The sequence below is a fragment of the Pyrus communis genome, chromosome 14 (assembly GCF_963583255.1).
Source record: "Pyrus communis chromosome 14, drPyrComm1.1, whole genome shotgun sequence".
Classification (NCBI taxonomy): domain Eukaryota; kingdom Viridiplantae; phylum Streptophyta; class Magnoliopsida; order Rosales; family Rosaceae; genus Pyrus; species Pyrus communis.
The window spans coordinates 18,151,331-18,170,623 of record NC_084816.1 but is presented as its reverse complement, the minus strand read 5'-3'; the positions used below and the strand labels follow the sequence as shown (position 1 = coordinate 18,170,623).

At 37.8% G+C, this 19,293-nt stretch overlaps 2 protein-coding genes across 4 annotated transcripts; one reads left to right on the top strand and one right to left on the bottom strand.

The window, feature by feature from the left end:
• The first annotated feature begins 859 nt into the window (after positions 1-859).
• LOC137715127 (autophagy-related protein 8C-like) lies at positions 860-3,527 on the top strand. 3 transcript variants are annotated; one of them, XM_068454356.1, is made up of 6 exons: positions 860-1,007; positions 1,138-1,207; positions 1,872-1,927; positions 2,361-2,413; positions 2,977-3,095; positions 3,189-3,527. In XM_068454356.1, the coding sequence occupies exons 2-6, from the start codon at positions 1,171-1,173 to the stop codon at positions 3,275-3,277; spliced, it is 354 nt and encodes a 117-aa protein (XP_068310457.1). In that variant the 5' UTR covers positions 860-1,007; positions 1,138-1,170; the 3' UTR covers positions 3,278-3,527. The 3 variants fall into 3 exon arrangements, with proteins under 3 accessions (XP_068310457.1, XP_068310458.1, XP_068310459.1); XM_068454357.1 differs by having other exon boundaries at positions 864-1,009; positions 1,123-1,207; XM_068454358.1 differs by having other exon boundaries at positions 894-1,007; positions 1,141-1,207.
• A 6,505-nt stretch (positions 3,528-10,032) lies between these two features.
• Positions 10,033-16,423, bottom strand: LOC137715979 (uncharacterized). The gene is made up of 9 exons (XM_068455359.1): positions 15,891-16,423; positions 15,380-15,425; positions 15,157-15,235; positions 15,025-15,070; positions 14,829-14,927; positions 13,495-13,563; positions 13,070-13,403; positions 12,677-12,822; positions 10,033-12,574 (listed from the first exon to the last, which is right to left on the bottom strand). The coding sequence occupies exons 1-9, from the start codon at positions 16,293-16,295 to the stop codon at positions 10,607-10,609; spliced, it is 3,192 nt and encodes a 1,063-aa protein (XP_068311460.1). The 5' UTR covers positions 16,296-16,423; the 3' UTR covers positions 10,033-10,606.
• Between the last annotated feature and the right edge of the window lie 2,870 nt (positions 16,424-19,293).

Sequence of the window (19,293 nt, the reverse complement as noted above, 5' to 3'; positions counted from 1 at the left end):
TTAAGGAATTCCAAAGTGACGGAAATAAAAAAAAATAATTTATTTTCCATAATTTGTGATTTTTCTTGTTTGATTAACCTAAAAGAACAATGAAATTTGAATACAATATTTAATGTGTGTATAAGACTCATTAACATATAAATGAAAGATAACAGTTAGGAAATGCATATAGTAGTGGAGGTGGTGACGACGATAATGTTGGTGGGTGGTGGCAGCGGCGATGATGGCTGTGGCAGTGATAGGGGCCATAAGGGCATGTGGTGGTGACAGGATCTGCGATAGTGATGATTACTCTTGTGGCCACTCATGATTGAGGTTTTTTTATGTATTTTTTATTTTGAAATTCTCACTCATAGAAATTTAGAAATAACATTTACTAAATGTTATGCAAACTTATGAATTAGTGGTCCTAATTTCTAAAAAAAAAATTCCATGCAGAAATGTTAAATTCTATACTTATAAATCCAAAAGAAAGAATTGATGTATGTCAATCTATAATAAGTATATTTTCTGTTCTTGTTGTAAAGTAGGTCGGATCTCATATGTCCAGCTTAAAATAAAAGTTTAAGCTTATGCTTTTAATAGAGATCATCTTTTTTTTAAAAAAAAAAAAAAGTGAAGGCTTTTAAAAATGTAAAGCACTTAAGCGCACTAGCGCCCAGTGCCCATCTCACCGACCACATCCAAACAAAAGCGCTTTTGTCCAAGAACTTGATGGAAAGGAACAGAAGGTCTTATGGAGCAAGTTAATTCCAATCCGTAATTTCGGTCAAACGAAACTTGGGCCACCACGGTGTAGCCCAGTTCAAATAGAACTCAACCATTTTGATCCTGGGCCGCAGGGCGATGTCGGTAAGGGTGGTTGTGGAGTCACGCTCTGGTTCTTTGAGTATTATCATCTCACTTTCCCAATTCACAAAGCTTCTCTCTCCTCCCCACTTTCTCTCTCTCTCTCCTCTTCCTTCTCTCCTTCCCAAATTTTGTTCCTTTCTCATTCAGATCTTCTGGTAAGAAGCTTATTTTAAAGAAAGGGGCTTTTGTTGTGATTTTTATTATTACCCTCGTTTTGGATCTGAAACCCTAATTTGGTTCTGTTTTTTTTTTTTTTTTTTTTTTTGTGGTTGACCGGAACTCAAGAAGTGCTACAGAAACAGTCAAACCTAATCCTCCATGGCCAAAAGCTCCTTCAAGCTCGAACACCCGCTCGGTTCTCTCTCTCTTTCTCTCTCCCCACACACACACACAAACAAGTACTGATGTTATGTGCAGTGATGTGATTGTGATTGAGCTTGATTGAGTGACCCTGAATTTTGTTGATCGATATGTATCTTGCAATTTCCCCAAGAGGAACCATTAATTGAAAATTTGTGTTCTTTATTCAATTAGGTTAAAAAAAAAACTCTTTGATTTGGGGTTTATGTGAAATTTAGTTATTTTCCCCAATTCTTGGTCTTTCCTGTGTATAATCATGAGTTATATGATCTGGGTTACTGGTGTTTTAAGATTTAGTTGAGATGGTACGAATATTACCTTTGGTTATGTGATTAAATTGCCGTAGGCCTTTCTATTTTGAATGTGAATCTGTAAATTATACGTGTGTGACGTTCCTTTGTCATAAATTTATTCAATTAGTTGTAGGGTGAGTATGCATGAAAAGTGAGAATTTTGAGCAGGTGAAAACGAATGGTCATTGGAGTCTGGGAACGAAAATGTAAGCGTATGAAGTAACAAACCACGCAGAGTGTCGCTTGCTTAGCTATTTATCTTTGGATGCGTAGGAATGGTCATGGAACGACAGCATCAAACTGTCTAGTTCTGCAAGTTATTCATTTGTTTCTTACGTTTTCATTTTATCTTCATTTTGGTACCAGAAAGGCGGCAGGCAGAAGCTGCTCGGATTAGGGAGAAGTATCCTGACAGAATTCCGGTATGAATATTGAGTATCATTTCTAGTCCATCAAGAACCAGTTTTATCAATGCTGAAGGCAGTTAAAGCTAAGGCCTTGTAGAGCCTAAACTCAATGTGATTGTCAAATTTAACTTCTTTCTCGAAAATTATCAAATTTAACTTCTGAAGATATTAATTAATACAAAAATCAGATCCAATTCCAAAAAGCTATTTTTAGCCTTGAACGTTACCAAAATAGCACATGCTTTTGTGTTTGAGTTGTGCCTCTCTCAAGGAGCTTCATCAAGGGTCATAAGTTCTCCATGTAAAACTCATTTAGCTCTGGACTTGAACTGCTGTGCCTTGTAAATAATCACACTCTTAAGATCCTTTTTCCTGTGATTTATGTCGTATGTGGTTCTTATTTAATTATGTAACATTTGTATTCTTCTTTAATTGTGTGTGTGTGTAGGTTATTGTGGAGAAGGCTGAAAGAAGTGACATACCAGACATTGACAAGAAAAAGTCAGTCTCTGTTTATATTTCATAGTCTCTCTATACTTTGTCTGTTCTTGATTGTGTTTTTTCCTTACGTCATAAGAATACATGTCTGTGCAATTGTATGTGCAATTGTATGTGTGGACATACTTTTGTAAATTCATTACGTCATAAGAATACACGTCTGTGCAATTGTATGTGTTGAGCATATGTATTTACAGTTGGATTATCTTCAGTAACTGATGTGACCAAACTGAGAAGTTATAATCTTTATATTATTTTGTGTGGCTGCTGAGATTTTCTTTCATTCTGTGTGAGATTCCTGTAGACCACCAGCAATTGCCCTCACAGATTCTCGCCTGATAGCTTGATAATATTTTTTTCCCGAGTTATACCGTACGGTTAAAGTAGTTAATGGGAAAATGAGTTAAAATTATAATGCTAGCAATACGATTAAGAAGAACTACACTTGATGGAAGCTGAAATATTGTTAACTTGATTTGTATTCTTTCACTATCTGTAAAACATTCTTTGTAATTTTTGTCATCTCATTGAATTGGTTATTTGTAATGGTCAAATGATGGAAACAGGTATCTGGTTCCTGCTGATTTGACTGTTGGGCAGTTTGTTTATGTGGTCCGGAAGAGGATTAAGCTCAGTGCCGAGAAGGCCATATTTATATTTGTGAAGAACATTTTGCCACCCACTGGTGAGAATAATACTCCAAAAATGTTTTATGTATACTGTAAATAACATGTCGGTCCCTATACCTGAACGCATATTTGGGTTTGTGGTATTACAGCTGCTATGATGTCTGCTATCTACGAGGAAAACAAAGACGAAGATGGTTTCCTCTACATGACCTACAGCGGTGAAAACACATTCGGTTAATTCTGATGCTGTCAATTCTGCATTATGTAAATAAGACTTTTAAGAAGCATGAAAGGTATATATTCTTCTTGGATTTCAAATTCGGCTACTGCATACTGCGGCTCAAAGTAGCCCCAAATTTGTGGTTGCTTTTCGTATGATAACTATTAACTGTTGTTGAGTCTATGACTTTATTCTGGAAAATGTTATATGGTTAATCCTTCAATGAATTCAGCTAGTAAATTATCATCGTTTCAATTGTGTTTGATGATATGATTGACTTTTCTATTGAATTTTGTTTTGGATGCCGAAGGAAGCGATGGCACGAGTTGTTTTTCGTTCCGCCTATTTTGTGTTCAAAATTCTGTTGTAATGTTCATTGCTGAAACCCAGGGCTTTAGTTATTGTGTTGGATGCCGACGGTTTAGAGAATTGAACACAGTTGTTGAATTCTTTGAACCATCTGAGTTACAAGCCAGTTACTGATAGATGTTCAATATGTTCTTTTAAGTGCTTGAAAATATTAAACATGCCGTAACGGCTGATTCTTCGAAGCGCAGCAATAACAAAGTTGAACTCGGAACTTGGAAGGCATCAGACCTTGCAAGCTGCCATGGCTCATTCTACCGCTATGTTTGCCATGTCTCAGCCTATTTCATTATAATTTTTATTTTGTGGAGTTGAGCTTTTTTTTGGCCACCTCGGACTCCTTTAAGTTGTCGTTATTCTGTACTAGTTTTTTCTTTTAATGAAATTTACTTTGATCGACAGAAAAATACTCTTAAAATTGTAAAAGACAAATCATTAGAATACGATACGATTCCTTCAGAAGAGTTGATCAATGGGGTGGTTGAATTTTGTGAAGCTTGGGGATATTAGCAATTGGGTGGTTGGAAGATGTGGGGGCAAACGTTCCTGCAGGGTGGGCATTGGGTCATGACTCATAACTCTCATTTATGACAACAGCTTATACGGTATATGAGGATATATAGTCACGATAGCTTTCTCGCGCTAATAAAATTAAACTATGTTTGAGTTTTATCAATATATCTTTATTTTATTAGTACGAAATGTCACGTAATAATTTACTCGTAATATATAAGTTGTTTTAATTTAAACGAAAAACTTAACAGACTTGCCAGGTGAGAAGAATAACAAGTCTTAAAGACTAGGGTGACACAGACAAATTAAAAGTCTCGCAGACAATTCAAACGTGATAAATACATGAGAGAAGAGACATTGCGAGAGGAGCATGAGAAACATGTTGAGAATGAATACTTTACATATGGTGTATTTTTAAACGCCACATATGGACAACATAAATTAGGTGACGTGAAATTGAGGTTCTACCATAAAAATCAATTGGCAATATGAGCCCATTCATATTGAAATCTCTTGGTTCAAACCCTTTGCTATTGGGTGGTAGATCTCTCTTCTTTACATTTATTACGACTCTTTCTTCACGAGTATTTTAATTGGAATAGTCTTATTGCTCCAAGAGTAACCCAATTTACTTATAAGTTCATGTAGAATTCCTCCTCTACATAACTTTAGCCAATAAGCTAACAATGTGTGGAGGTGCTCCCTGTGAGAGACCTTCCCTCTGGTTGAGGGTGATTCTCACTGTTCTATGTGAGTGGTTCCCAATCGAGTCCCTTTCTATTGCTGTCGATCCTAGCTACAGCTAGGATCCATGGGTTTTCTTTTGTTTTTTTCTTCCTCTCTTTCTCTTCTTCCATCCGCTGTTTTCTTCCTTGGGTTTTTTGGCTGATCTGCCTTCCTTTCTCCCCTCTACTGTCTCTCATCCATCTTCATCCAATTTCCGAGCTTCAGTCACCTTTGACCACGATTTGTTGCGGTGTTTTGAGTGGGTGTGTATCGATCTGGTGTTTCCACTGGGTTGGGTGTTCCTTGCACCGTCACCCTTTCTTTGTTGTCTGCCTTTGTTGGCAGTGTTGCTCGTGGACTCCCACGAGCTTCTTTCAGTTGGCTATAGGTTCTTGGTGGTCTGTGGCTATGTTCAGAGTGAAGCTTAGATTTGGTTGCAGGTATAGATGAGGCGTGGTTTATTTTGGGGCAAGATTTTGGATGGATCGACACGCACAGCTGCTTTTTTGGTGGTTGCAGTGGCGGTGGTGGTGGATGATGCAGCGGAAGCGAAAGTTTCTGGGTTTTCTTTTGTTTTGGTCTGAACTTTTGGTTGGGCTGCTGTTCTTTGTTTACGTGTTTCATTTTTGGGCCTTTGTGTTGTATATTTTGGCCCTTTATGCTGTAATGTTTGTGGTTGAATATATGTTGCCTTTGTTCCCAAAAAAATAAAATAAAAAAATAAAATAAAAAATAAAAAAAAATCCCTCCTCTCATCATTATGATATTCATTATCAACACTCTACCATTCCGGTTATGCAGTTAAGAGAAAAAGGACAAAGTCGATCGGTGATATTTTAATATAAATAAACATTAGCAAAAACCAAGAGAGCGAATATATAAAGAGTTCATTTTCTGCATACTAGAAACACAATACAGAAAATTTAGATTGTTTAATACATGTGCTATCATATGAAATATATAAATACATATGACGTAAAAATCACGTCTTGAGAGTTTAGAACAAAGTTCTAAACGGCGCTAGGCACTAATCGGGCTGCGGGCTGGGGCCTAGCGCCTAGCGCCTAGGCGGCTAGGTGGGGCCTAGCGCCTAGGCGGCTAGGTGGGGCCTAGGTAAACTAAGCGGATTTAAGTAAATCTATTATATTTTGTGTAAATAAGTGTCTCTTTATACTTAAAATATACATAATTACATCATAAACTACAAAATAGAATGACATATATATATTATGAAGTATTGGAACATAGTGAAAACATGGGGAACAAACATATAATGTCTGTTCATTTAAGTATTCAACAAGTCTTTTACAATTTATTGAAAAAAATAAAATGCAAAATGAAAGTTATCTATTTTCTGTCTAAGTGAGTCGCAACCTAGAATGGTCTGGGAGGTCTAGGCGGGTTGCTTAGGTGGTCTAGGTGGGCTCCTCAGCAGGCTAAGTGCCCTTTCTTTATTTTCAAACGTCAGACATAAATCGGGATGGTGGCCAGCCGCCTAGAGCCGAGGCAGCGCTATGCGGGGATTTTTAGAACAGTGGTTTAGAATAAAACATACTCAAAACTCATTACAGACACTCAAAACCAATTAGTAATAGGTGAGTCACTTAATACAATGGTGTTATATAATTATATATATATATATATAATTTTTTTTTTTTTGAGAGATTTTAAACTTGAATATCATGAATAGCGAGTTCAGTACCAATTTATTTTTCTAATTATGGTTGTAATAAATAATATAATAATAATAATAATAATAATAATAATAATAATAATAATAACAATGTGCAAGACACCCAATACTTGAGAGTTTGAAAGGAGATGAGACCAACACGTCTGTGGAAAACAATTTGTTGGAATTTTGAGGATGGCAATCAACCGTGTGCCGTGTGGTGTGTTGCTAAAATTAGATGAAGAGCCATCCAACATTGACCTAATTATTTATTTATTATTTTTCATACCTAATTATATTAATTAGGACATGTAATATGTGCACAGAGGGACCAAGACTATAATCTATTCATGTATATAAGTCCGTCTGTATTCATTCAGAAAATAAAGAGAGAACTTTATCAGTCTGTGTTGTTTAAATTTTAGCAGTCTTATCTGTATATTCAATGACTCTGCATTTTCTCCCAAACATCTTCAGCTGCTTTTCAGAAGCCTCTCACCGAAACAAACGTTACGTATGCAATGGCGATGTTTGTGTTCTCAGAAACAATAGATCGATGAAGAACAAGCGAAAACCGAGCATGAGGATTTCGTTCGCCCGCCTTTCTTTCAGAAGGTTAAAAGTTTATAGGCACAACAACTCAAGCTAATGAGCATGGAATTGTGTTTACGTACCGTACAAGTACGGAGAGCCTCTAATGGCAAAAGGATTAATTTGTATATCCAGGAAAACTTCTTGTCTCGTTTGTTTGAACCAGAAGAATCAGCTCAAGTACTTAACTGTTAAGTACTTTTATTTAGTTTCTAAGGATCTATGTCATCATTTTTTCCCCCAACTGTATGAATCATTATATTTATTTTTTCCGTTTTTCCTATTGTCGGCTTCTCGTTAGAGCTCCTCGAGCAACGCTCGAACTCCTTCCGGTGATTAAAATTCTAAAATATAATAACTTGGTTAATTTTTAAATTTCTTGTATAATTTATCATTCCATGCTCCAGCAATTCTGCATGTATTATCCATTTATTTCTGCCGTGAAATCGCACATGGCGGCGGGTTTGGTTTTGCAGATTCAAGGTCAGGCAGTAGGAAATGAAAAGTCAGAATGATATCATGTGAATGTGTATGAACATCCCCCGACTTCTCATGCTGCACAATTCTCAGCATGTTTCAATGCTATTTATGAATGTCATGACTGTTTTAACTGTTAGATTTAATTTCCACAATTATTAATTTTTTAATTTGATGCTCAACTATATGAATTTTTGGTACGTTTGAATGTTATGTACCATTAAACAAAAATTGGTTTATTTAAAATACATTTTTCATAAAATAAAAAAAATAAAAAAAAGTGATCAAGTTTTATACGTAAACACTGTTTTAAAAAACGCACCCCGAGGTACGCCTAGTCAACTTTGGAGGTGGGGTGGGAGTAAAATCGCAACTGCCCAGTTGTAGGAGTAGGCGAAAACTTACCTAAACATGGTCGAGGCACGCCTTAGGGCATCTTGAGGTGCCCAAAATCCTTGCCTGAAATTTGCTGGCACCCCTTGAAATCAAAGGCTGGGCCTCTAAGGCTCTGCCCTCTGGTCTTTTTTTTTTTTTTTTTTTTTCCTGCTGCAGTGATTGTCATCTGATTTTCTTTCTGTTGTAGTGGCTGCGTCTTCATGAAGAAGACAGCTGCAAAGAAGAAAAAGAAAGTTTTTTTTAAGACTCGACCCAAAACGACATTGTATAGATCAACCTTTTTTTTTTTTTTTTTAATACTAGTATATGCCCACACACGAAATGTGTAAAATGTTTTCTTTTTGTCTTTAAAATTGAAAGAGAGAGGGAAAGAGTGAGAGAAAATGTGAGCGGAGGGAGGGAGAATGGTTTAGATTTTTTATTTATTTTTAAATTAAAGATCTTAAAATCAAATTCCCAATCCCCAATACCATATTTCAATTTAACCACAATCTCATACTTCTATTTGTTTCAAAATTCTCCACACCCCCACAATTTGTTTCAAAATTCAAGTAAGTTTTTTAGTATTCTAATATCAATTTGGTCTTGATTGCTTGTTTGATTGTTGATTAATTTGTTCTATAAAGTATTATATTATACATACAATTACATGTATAATATATATTAAAAAATCTAGATTCCGTAAGGCTTCGCTTCACGCCTCAAGACTTTCACCTAGATAGAACTACCCATAAAACACCTTACCTATGCCTTTACCTTTTAAAATATTGATGTAAACACTACGTAGTGCTCAAAAAAATGATGTGGACTAAAATGTCTGCATGTCGGCATAGAGAATAATATGTTTCTCCATCTTTTTGTCCTCGTCAATATCTCAGTATTTGTTTTGGTCAAACGACAATGACTCTGTTCATAACATAGCTCAAGCAAAATCAAAAGAAACTGCATATGTTGAAACGTAAAGGGAGTTTCTATTCACACTTCCACTTTTCTCTCTTTCTATCCAACAACTTCTTCTCATTTAAACATAATTTTAGAATTTTAATTCCAAATCAAATTGGGGATCAATCACCCTTAATGGCCGAGCACAATTAAGCACATCGAGATATAACTAAATTAAATTCTTACTCTTTGATTTTGAGATTGGATTGTGACTAATTATAGATTTGGATTATCATGTAATGTTTTTTTTTTTAGCACAACGATATATTTTACACTAAGGGAAGGGGGAAATTCGGCTAAATCATACAATGGGCAATCTAATTTGTTATTGAATTCACCGTCCACGAGATTCAAACCACAGACCTCTCACTTATAAGTGAAGAGTAATATCACCAAACCGTAGTACTGAGTGATGGATTATTATGTAATGCGTAAAGTAGAAGATTTTCGAGTTTTTTATGAGAAAATCATGGCTTGTCGCGCAAAATGTTTGTCACTGATGCTGAATGTTCTTGCCGTTCAGCAGAGAGTTGTCGGAACTTCTTCTTGAAGTTTGTTAGGGATTTGTCGAATCTCTTCCAAAATTTTATTTCGGGTAGGTACTACCGAATCTTTCTCAAAACCTCAAAAGATTTTATAACTGCGATAAGATGTGTAGTACTTGAAAAATAAGTTGGCATACCTCATTTGGAGCTCCCCAAACGACTTATTGGTCTTTCCTTCGAAACTTAGTATTAATATATATGTAAGGTGAAAGCGATGAAGGTGTACATAGAAAGTACTGGTTTGGTACTGAGATGCTATTATAAAAAATGCGTATAAAAAAAAACTGACCTCAAAAAGATGTTTGGTAAACACTTAAAAATAGTTTATTTTCACAGTTTTGAATGAAAAAAAACTAAAAACATGAAACAGCAAAAATAATCTTATTCTCACAGCACAACAAAAGCAATTTTTTTTCAAAGCACAGCAATACCAAATCAACCTAAAGACTCTTGAAACCAAGATGCTCTCCCAGTGACACCACCGATCACAAAATTTCGTTAGTTTGCCGGTTGTGGAGAGAGATTATTGGCAGAACCCTTGACCGTGAACATAAAACAGAAACATTGAATTTTAGAGACAATAGTTCACATGTACATTATAAGCGTAGCAGTAGTATAAAGTGGAATTCTCAATGCAATTACATACATAAAATGACTAAATTCTACATAAGTAATTCTACCCATCAACCTGTAACAATGTACAAGGCCTCAACCAGATATATAACAGCTCCTAAGCGATTTGATATAAATCTTCAGATGGATCCTCCTCCTGCCGAGACGAACACCTGCGTCGACAAGTCTGTATTCCTTATCTGGGCCAGAAAATGAAGTTCTGTTAAACCTATAGCTTCTTAAGTTTGAGCTGATCATATCAGGTCGAGCAAGCTAATCTAACCAGAGACAATCCTTCGTTACGTGTGGACAACTCCTTGTTGAAGTCAAAAATGGATAAACATCACCTCTAAAATCATTCTGTCATAACAAGATCCTTGGCATTCTCACACTGGATGCAACCATGGCACCAGAGACATGAGGTGAATCCCTGAGACAGATGCCAGAAGCCAGAGACATCTCATCCTTTTACTCTTTTGTTTAATTCCTCTGAATACGTATCTAGACTCAGAGTTGCAACGCCAGGTCTGGCTGCTGAGAGTCGGCCAGAAGACTAGAGGGATGTTTTACCGGAGACCCAGGGGACTGGAAACCAATATTCAAGTCTGGAGGAAGGCTTTCCCGTTTCTGTTTTGGTCTTGGCTGAGCATTTGGACTGAGACCCCGCCAAGGTGATTGCGCCTGAAATCTAGATAAGTCAGCTGATGGTAACTGAGGAAAAACTGTAGGTCGGCCTTGAAAATGTGCTTCATTCGCCATACGAACAGGTTGTTGTAAAAAGGTTGGAAATGAAAAACTGTTCTGAGTTTGAAATTGCGTTGGAAACTCCCCACGAACTCGTGAAATTTGTGACTGAAAATCCCTAGCTGGGTTGTATAATGAATCTGCAGATATCTGACTTTTGGGTTTAGTGAGATCCTCTGTAGGCTGATTAAATGCTCCAGCACCTATAGACATCCAAGCCCGGGCAGCAGCAGCTGCAGCATTGCCAGAATCATCTCTTCTTATTGATGGAACCGATGACCCAATAGGTTGAGTATCAACTGATGATTGACTTGACGATTTATGTTGCTTTTGACTTGACGATTTATGTTGCTTTTGATTCTTTTCTGCCAAGTTTTTCAAATACTGTACAGAGTCGCTACGACCCTGCACCTGTCCATGAGGAAAGAAAGCTGCTGTCCTATCCATTTGACTATGAGCACTATCAGATGGACTAATCCGGTTGTCCAGAGAAGCACTAACATTTTTCCCATTAGGCAACCCTCGGTTAACATTTCCATTAGAATCCGGCATCTTAAAAGGTGCAGGTTGTGGAAGATTCATGTTCCTTGATACTGTATCTCTGGGCCTAGAAGCTTCTGCCTCCGATTTTCTTGATGATTGCTTTTCTGCAACAAGATTGGCATTATTGTGATTGACTGAGGGTATAGAGTTCAACTCAACTTCCTTTTGAACCTTCTTCTCAGGCTTGACAAACTGGGATTGCAGTTTTTTCTGTGGCTTAACTGAGGGTATAGAGTTCAACTCAACTGCCTTTTGAACCTTCTTCTCAGGCTCGATAAACCGGGATTGCAGGTTTTTCTGTGGATGAACTGAGGGTATGGAGTTCAACTCAACTTCCTTTTGAACCTCCTTCTCAGGCTCAATAAACCGGGATTGCAGTTTATTCTGTGGATTAACTGAGGGTATAGAGTTCAACTCAACTGCCTTTTGAACCTTCTTCTCAGGCTCGATAGACCAGGATTGCAGGTTTTTCTGTGGATGAACTGAGGGTATGGAGTTCAACTCAACTTCCTTTTGAAACTTTTTCTCAGGTTCGATAAACCGGGATTGCAGTTTATTCTGTGGATTAACTGAGGGTATAGAGTTCAACTCAACTGCCTTTTGAACCTTCTTCTCGGGCTCAATAAACCGGGATTGCGGGTTTTTCTGTGGATGAACTGAGGGTATGGAGTTCAACTCAACTTCCCTTTGAACCTTTTTCTCAGGCTCCCTAAACCGAGATTGCAGGTTTTTCTGTGGATTAACTGTGGAATTAGGTTTTGCTCCAACAGGACGGATCACAGTCGGTTTCCCTTCTGAGTAATGTTCCCTAGTAGTAGAACCAAGAAAAGATGGCCTCCCTCCTGAAGTAGGCACACTAACAGAGCGCTGTCTCTCTTTTGTAACAGGCCTAGTAACAGGGTGCTCCTTAGCAGGAACTGAAGTCCTAAAAGTTCTGTCATCCTTTCTCAATTCCGGGCATGAATAAAACTTTGAAGCCAAAGCAGATTGATTTTGGGTACTATTGTCAACCAGTAATACAGGGGTTGGAAGTGGCTCATATTCTCCAACCCAGCCACGGCCAAATTTACACCCATCAGGTAGTGCTTGTTCGATCCTCTTTGACGCAACTTTCCAAGCAACAGATCCAAGATTTCCACAAAACCGAGCAAGGCTCCTAGCGTATGAATATTCTGCATGAAGCCCAACCTGATTCGATATGGATAAATATTATTAAAATAAGTTAGTACAAAAGCCAACTAGTAGGGAAATAAAAGATTAAATGTGAAGACTAGATTCCTTGTTACATACTGCAACAAATTGCTTGATTTCACTGTCAAAGGTAGTAAATACAGATTCTAATCTGACCACGGGCTGAGTGGATATGTTGTAGGTTGCACGGCGGTTTTCATCAACCACGGATGGCTTCCTCCCAACTTTCGATATGAGACCCTTCCCTAGAAAAAGTACAAGAATAAAATAATTAGAGGTGAATCCTCTCCTATGTTACAACATTATGATGACCAAGTTTTTTCAGATCCTTTTTGAGATAAGATAATGCGTGTCTATCAAAGGAGAGGGGAAAGAAACCAACTTTGCCAATTAATCCACTATTTTAACAAGAACATTGAGATCCACATGTTCATTTTTGTGTCAAATCGTAATTCTACATTACCAAAAAGGAAAACAAACAGTTCTGTGCACCTGATGACATATCTTCTGGCTTCTCCACATTAGCTTCATTCAAAGAGGAATTACCCTCTACAGGTCCATCAATGTTGCTAGGTCTCTCACAACCACTACCTTGTGTTGGAAGGGAAGTGTTCTGGACATCTACAGCAGTGGCAAGAGTGGCACCTGAGGAGAAATCAGAGCCAATGGGTTCCTGTAATGTTCGACACAAAGGCTTCTTTGTCTGTTTCTTGACCAAAGAATTGGACTTTGTTTTCTGCACTAATTTGAGCTCCTTTTCCGAGCGTTCATGTTCACTTTGCAGCCTATCAAATTTTCTCTTTGCCAGCTCTTGTATTGAACATGCCTTTCAAAAATATCACAAGACAGTGGTAAGAAACAAACAAGATAAACCAGAAGAAGACGACTTGAATAATAAGACAGCAAAAGTTAATTACCTGTTTATAGTATATCGTATCTGATGAATTGTATTCCATTGCATTTGAACATATTAAAAAAACATCACCCTGCAGCCAAGAGGAACAGATTACCAACAAGACACTTCTCTCCTCTTGTAACATAATTTCATGGAAATGAGCTAGAGTAAGAAAATTATTTAATTATTCATTCTAGAGAGAGAAAATGTGTGTTTAGGATAGAGAGAGAGAGATACAGTAGTGTAAGAAAATTATTAAATTACAAGAATAGTCAATTTCAAATGTGAATTTATGCACTTTTCTCTCCCTCGCCCCCCTTTTAAGCATATAGCAAGAATATCTTCATAGATTAAATCCTTCCATAAATTTCTTTAGTTCTCTTGAGAAAGTGTAGTCATCTTAGATTGTGTGTGAGAGAGAGAGAGAGAGGGAGAGAAGTGTTATCTTAGTTTGTACGAAAGATTTTGTACAACTCTTTGTACCTAGCATCGACCTAATAGAATGGATATAATGATCAACACAAACCAAAAGCATGATGTGCCTGAAATCCGCAATGGGGTAGCAAAAGAGATGGTGTGATCCTAATTCTTCATCAAATTATATCAAACATTGAAGCAAACATCAGCTATCACATTTGACTCCAAACCCTGAGAGTGCTAAAGGTGAGATGTTTTACAGTGTCCCCCTCCCCAACACCAACACAACCCCCCCCCCCCCCCCCAAAAAAAAAAAAAAAAAAAATTAAGGGTATGTTGAACAGAGAAAGAAAAAAGGATATCAACATTTCTATCCTCAATTGCATATCCAAGGAAAAATCAGGCAAAATGCAATCCTATATTAGATTGAAGATACTGTGAAATTTTAGCCAAAATTTATTCCCAATTAACACTGGTCTGACTCCACTTCCCCAGTCAATTGTGAAGTGTTATCACTAACAATTTGCACAGAATACACATCCTGCGCCCTTAAAACTTAGGAGCTTTAAATCCAATATCCTCCATCTCTCTCGCCCTCCTTCTAACATATGCACAACACAGTTTGCCCAACTTGTTTTCAACTAGTATCTAAATTACTTGTTCAGTACTCCCTCTTTCACTTTGCTACCCAAATTCCCTGAACTAATTAACAAACACCACAACAGTATATACAGAGGTGATCACCGTAACAAAAAACTAAAAAGGAGGGAAAAGTTGAAGAAAAATTATTCTGCCCCCTCAGCCCCCACCCTTAACTTTAAGAAGATCCTATAATGTTGTCGGATATTGAGGAAAGTCATGCAGTGTTTCTACAACAAAGCCTATTTAATCCCCTGAAGATTAATGAGAGTACGTGGTTAGTAACATATGAGCACTCACCTCAAATTGTTCCAGCGTAGAATACAATCCGTTTGCTAACTGCTTTCTCACCGTGGCAAAGTCCATTGGACGCTCAATGACCTCGTGATAATCAGGAAGCTGCAACATTAAAACACCTTATGAAACTCTAACCCCTGAAATAGCGAAGAGCTCTGAACGAACACAGAACGATTTCATGGCGTAAAATTAACCGCACCTCTTCAGGATCAACTGGTTCTGCATATACACCGTAAGTGTCTTTCCTGCCACAACGAGATGTGAGCGTCAGAAAAAGAAGCATTTAGCTTTGAAATTAGCCAACATTTAATAACAGAGGGCAAATCCATACTTTTGAAGCTTGTCAAGAATCAACTCCAACGTTTTCTTATCCGGCAACGGAATCGCAGCATGAGGATCAGACGGCGTTCCTGAAACAAACCCAATAACAATTCAACAACCCCATATCAAATTCACAAATCAGAAACTCAGAACGAAAAACAAAAAACCAAAACCCATACATCCAATTCACCCAGAAACCCGAAAAATCGAAATGCAATCAACCAAAAACAAACCTGGAGGGGAATCAGGCCGCTTCGAGTCAGCTTTTCGACCCCGTTCCTGTCAAAATCCATAGGCCCCATGACAACCCCAAAGAAATAAATAAACAGTCCAACGAAATTAAAATGTAAAAGCAAGAAAGACTGCGGTTTAATGTGACAGAGAGAGAGAGAGAGAGAGAGAGAGAGAGTGTGAGAGAGAGAGAGAGAGAGAGAGAGAGAGAGGAACGTGGGGAGAGCGTGATCAGATTCGTGTTGGTTTTTGACAGTTGACTCCGACCGTTATTATCAACAGACACAGAGAGAGAAAGAGAGAGAAAGAGAGAGTGTGTGTGTAAGAGTGAGAGAGAAGCTAGAAAGAGAGAGAGAGAGAGAGTGTGCAATATTGAAGTCTGGACCAATCAGAACACTACTTTGAGCTGGACTCGCGCGCACACAATCTCCCTCTCCCCATTTCAAAGGAGCTCTCCTTCTTTCATCATCAGATCCGTGCATTGGTGCTAAAACCCTATCTACAAACACATACCTCACAATCATCATCGTCGTCATCAATTCCGTCATCATCTTTATCGGAATCATCGCCGCCGTTAATCCGGCGCCTCTTCTGCTGCTTCCTCTCACTCTCGCCGTCCTCCTCATCCTCATCGCCGCCAGAATCATGCGCGTGGGAATCACGCGCCGAACGGTTTCCGGCCTGGTCGAGCTTCATCACCAGCTTCACCTTCTTCTCTCTCCTCCTCTCGTCTTCTTCCTCGTCTTCCTCGTCCAAGTAGTCGTCGTAGTCTATGGTGTACTTAACATTTCTCCGCCGCAGGCTCCGCCGGACGTCCGACTCTTTCTTCGTCGGCTTCGCCGGCAGCTCGCCGGACCGGCGTGCCAGATCTGCCTTCGATGGCCTCCCCTTCTTCTTCCTCCTCACGATCTGACCCATCCCCCACTTTTTCTCTCTCTTACTCTCTCTCTAAAACCCTCACTCTATCTCTCTGTCTTTCTGTCTCTCTCTCTTTCTCTCTCTAAAAATGCGCTCTGTTTCTCTCTCTATCTTTTGCTTTGCCTGCATTATTTTCGATGCCAGTGGCTTGGACATTTCGAAATGTGAGGTCCGAGCCTGACTCCGAGCCTCAGGTTCGGGTGCTAGTAGGTCAATAAATCATTGATTACCTTTTTTGCTAGTGTTTGGCCGAAACGGCGTCAGTGGCTGAGGAAGACGGCGTTTGGTGCTGCCCGTTGCCCGGATTGCCTTGCGTGCTACCCGCGATGCTTTATGTCAATTGTCACTTTGCCCTTTTCCTATCAATTACTGTTAGCTCGTCTTTGGCGCGACATTCCACGCCCCGCGAACTTACCAAATGAATTTAAACGTGTGTTTCCAACTTGAATTATGGCGAAGAAAAAAGGATTATATATTTTCAGAAATTAAAAAATGTGAGAGGTTTCTGATTTGATATTTTGAGTTGATGAGTTTGTTTGATTGTGGTTACAGCAAAATAAAACTCCTTATAATCTCTACAAGCTTTGAAGGGATGGATAATCATGACTTAAGGCTAGTTGTATCCTTTTTATTGAAAAAATAAAAAATTAAAAAACTATAAATATAGTAAGTTAATGAAAAATGAATTGCATGATCTAAATTAGAGGATGAATTTATACAAGGAAATGTGAATTTGAATTACATTATTGCTAATCATTGTAAGACTTAACTTACTCTTTTGTTCTTTTAATATAGATAATATCGTTTGTTTAAAAAATAAAATAATTTGTGTATTCCTCTTTCCCTGTCTTGTGGTATGACTAGATGACATAATCTAATTCACAATGCTATGTTGGTGGACCAACGGTGTTAGAGGGATTATTTGCCCTTTCCCTTCAGGACCACGTAATTGGAGGAGTACAATGTCAAAACATGACATTAATGCAAACAAATTGACATCGCACAATAAAAATCCTCCAACAGGAACTGGCGGTTTATTTTGCGATTCATGACGAAACAAAATGTCATTGTCGTTGAAGAAAGGAACCGTAAACATGAAGAACGGACCAAATAAATACAAGAAGAGATGAATAATAGGAATATACAGAGGAACACTTTGAATTACACTCCAATGAGTAAGGTCTATTTTGATAGGAAAAAGAGGAAAATTATGGTCCAACGACAGTTGTTTACCTCTGACTATACTCTTATAATAGCGGATGATGAAGATGATGATGATTATAGACTTTAAATTTAAGTTTTTGTAGTTTTTAAATTTAAGTTGTAGCAGTTATTAGATTAAAATAATAAATTATGTTTGACCTTATGGCATTATAGTTCCTCGGTTGGAGATGGTTTTTTGTCACAGAGCTATGTTTGGCTTATGGCCCTCTGGCCCCTCGGTTGTAGATGGTAAAAAATATGACCTGACACTATTAATTAAAATATTAATTCTCTTAGAGAGCTATACGGCTAAAACGAGTCATCTAACCCTGCTTCGGTTAGAGATGACTTAATTTTCAAAATATTGAAAAGAATAAAAAAAATATGAGCCACGTGGAAAAAGAAACCTTGCCTCAGCCCAATGTCCATTTTATCCTTAAACTAAAACGACAATTGAAATTTGATTTTCCCGCTCCTCTTGTATGTAGTGCTTGGATTCATTGGTCATTTCATTATGGTTTTCCATTTGATGTGATCAACTGCTGCGATGTAATTTTATAACAATTCATATATCTGCTATGACTAATCAGACGGTGATGAGGTCTTATGGTGGGCCATAGGTTTAGACTGAAGAATAACAAATTAGTTGGTGTAGGCCGCCTGAAATTCAACGAGTTAGTACTATGTATCCACATATGTAACATGGTCCCACGTAATTGAGAAATTATGAAGCTAATTTCTGCTATGGGCCCTCACAAGTTGTTGGATATGTATTTTATTTTGTTTTGTTAAGAATTTCAAAGAGTGCTTTGTTCAACTGTCGACCGCCATGCTGATCACGACAATCTGAATTACTTATGGTTAGATGAGTTTAAAAATTTATGTATTCATGTGTTATGTATTTTGACATGAGTTCAATTTTTGTTATTTTTTTTTATAATTAATTATTCGGTAAATTACATAGAACTACCTTAATTATTAGGTCATTAATAGTTTCATACGTCGTCTTTAAAAAGTTTTAAGGTCATATCATATCTTCGAATTTGTTGCAATGTCATACCTTCCGTCAGTTGTCTATCAATTCCTCCGTTAAATGCTGACGTGGCTTGTGACGTGGCACACTTTTTATTAAAAAAACTAAAAAAATATTATTAAAAACTAAAAAAAAATCATTTAATATTTTTAAATTATTATAAGAATATTAATTAATTAAAGAAAAATTATTAAAAATTAAATTATTAAAAAAAAATAATAAATAATAAATAATAAAAAAAACCCACCCCATGTTCGTCTTCCGCCCACCCCTGCAACCCAGAAAGAAAGAAGAAGAAAAATAAATAAATAAAACCCATCTTCATCTTCATCTTCCTCGACCCCTTTTCCCTGCAACCCACCCATTTCTTCCTCTTCCTCCACACCCACCCTTGCACCCACTACCTGCAACCCAAAAATAAAAAAAATAAAAAACCATCTTCATCTTCCCCGATCCCCCTTTCCCTGTAACCCAAATCCTGTCTTCCACCGATTCCGCGGGTAAAGAAAATGGGGGGAATGGGTGTGGATTTAAGGAGTGGGGTGTGTAGAGGAGGGAAGAGGGTGGGTGCGGAGGTGGAGGGAAGGGGAAGACGGGAGGGGAAGACGAGAGGGGGAAGAAAGGGGTGCGTTGCAGGGAATGGGGGGTCAGCGAAGATGAAGATGGGTTTTTTTCTTCTTCTTCTTCTTCTTCTTCTTTCTTTCTGGGTTGCAGAGGGTGGGGGGGGGGGGGGTGGGGGAAGATGAACATGGGTGGGTTTTT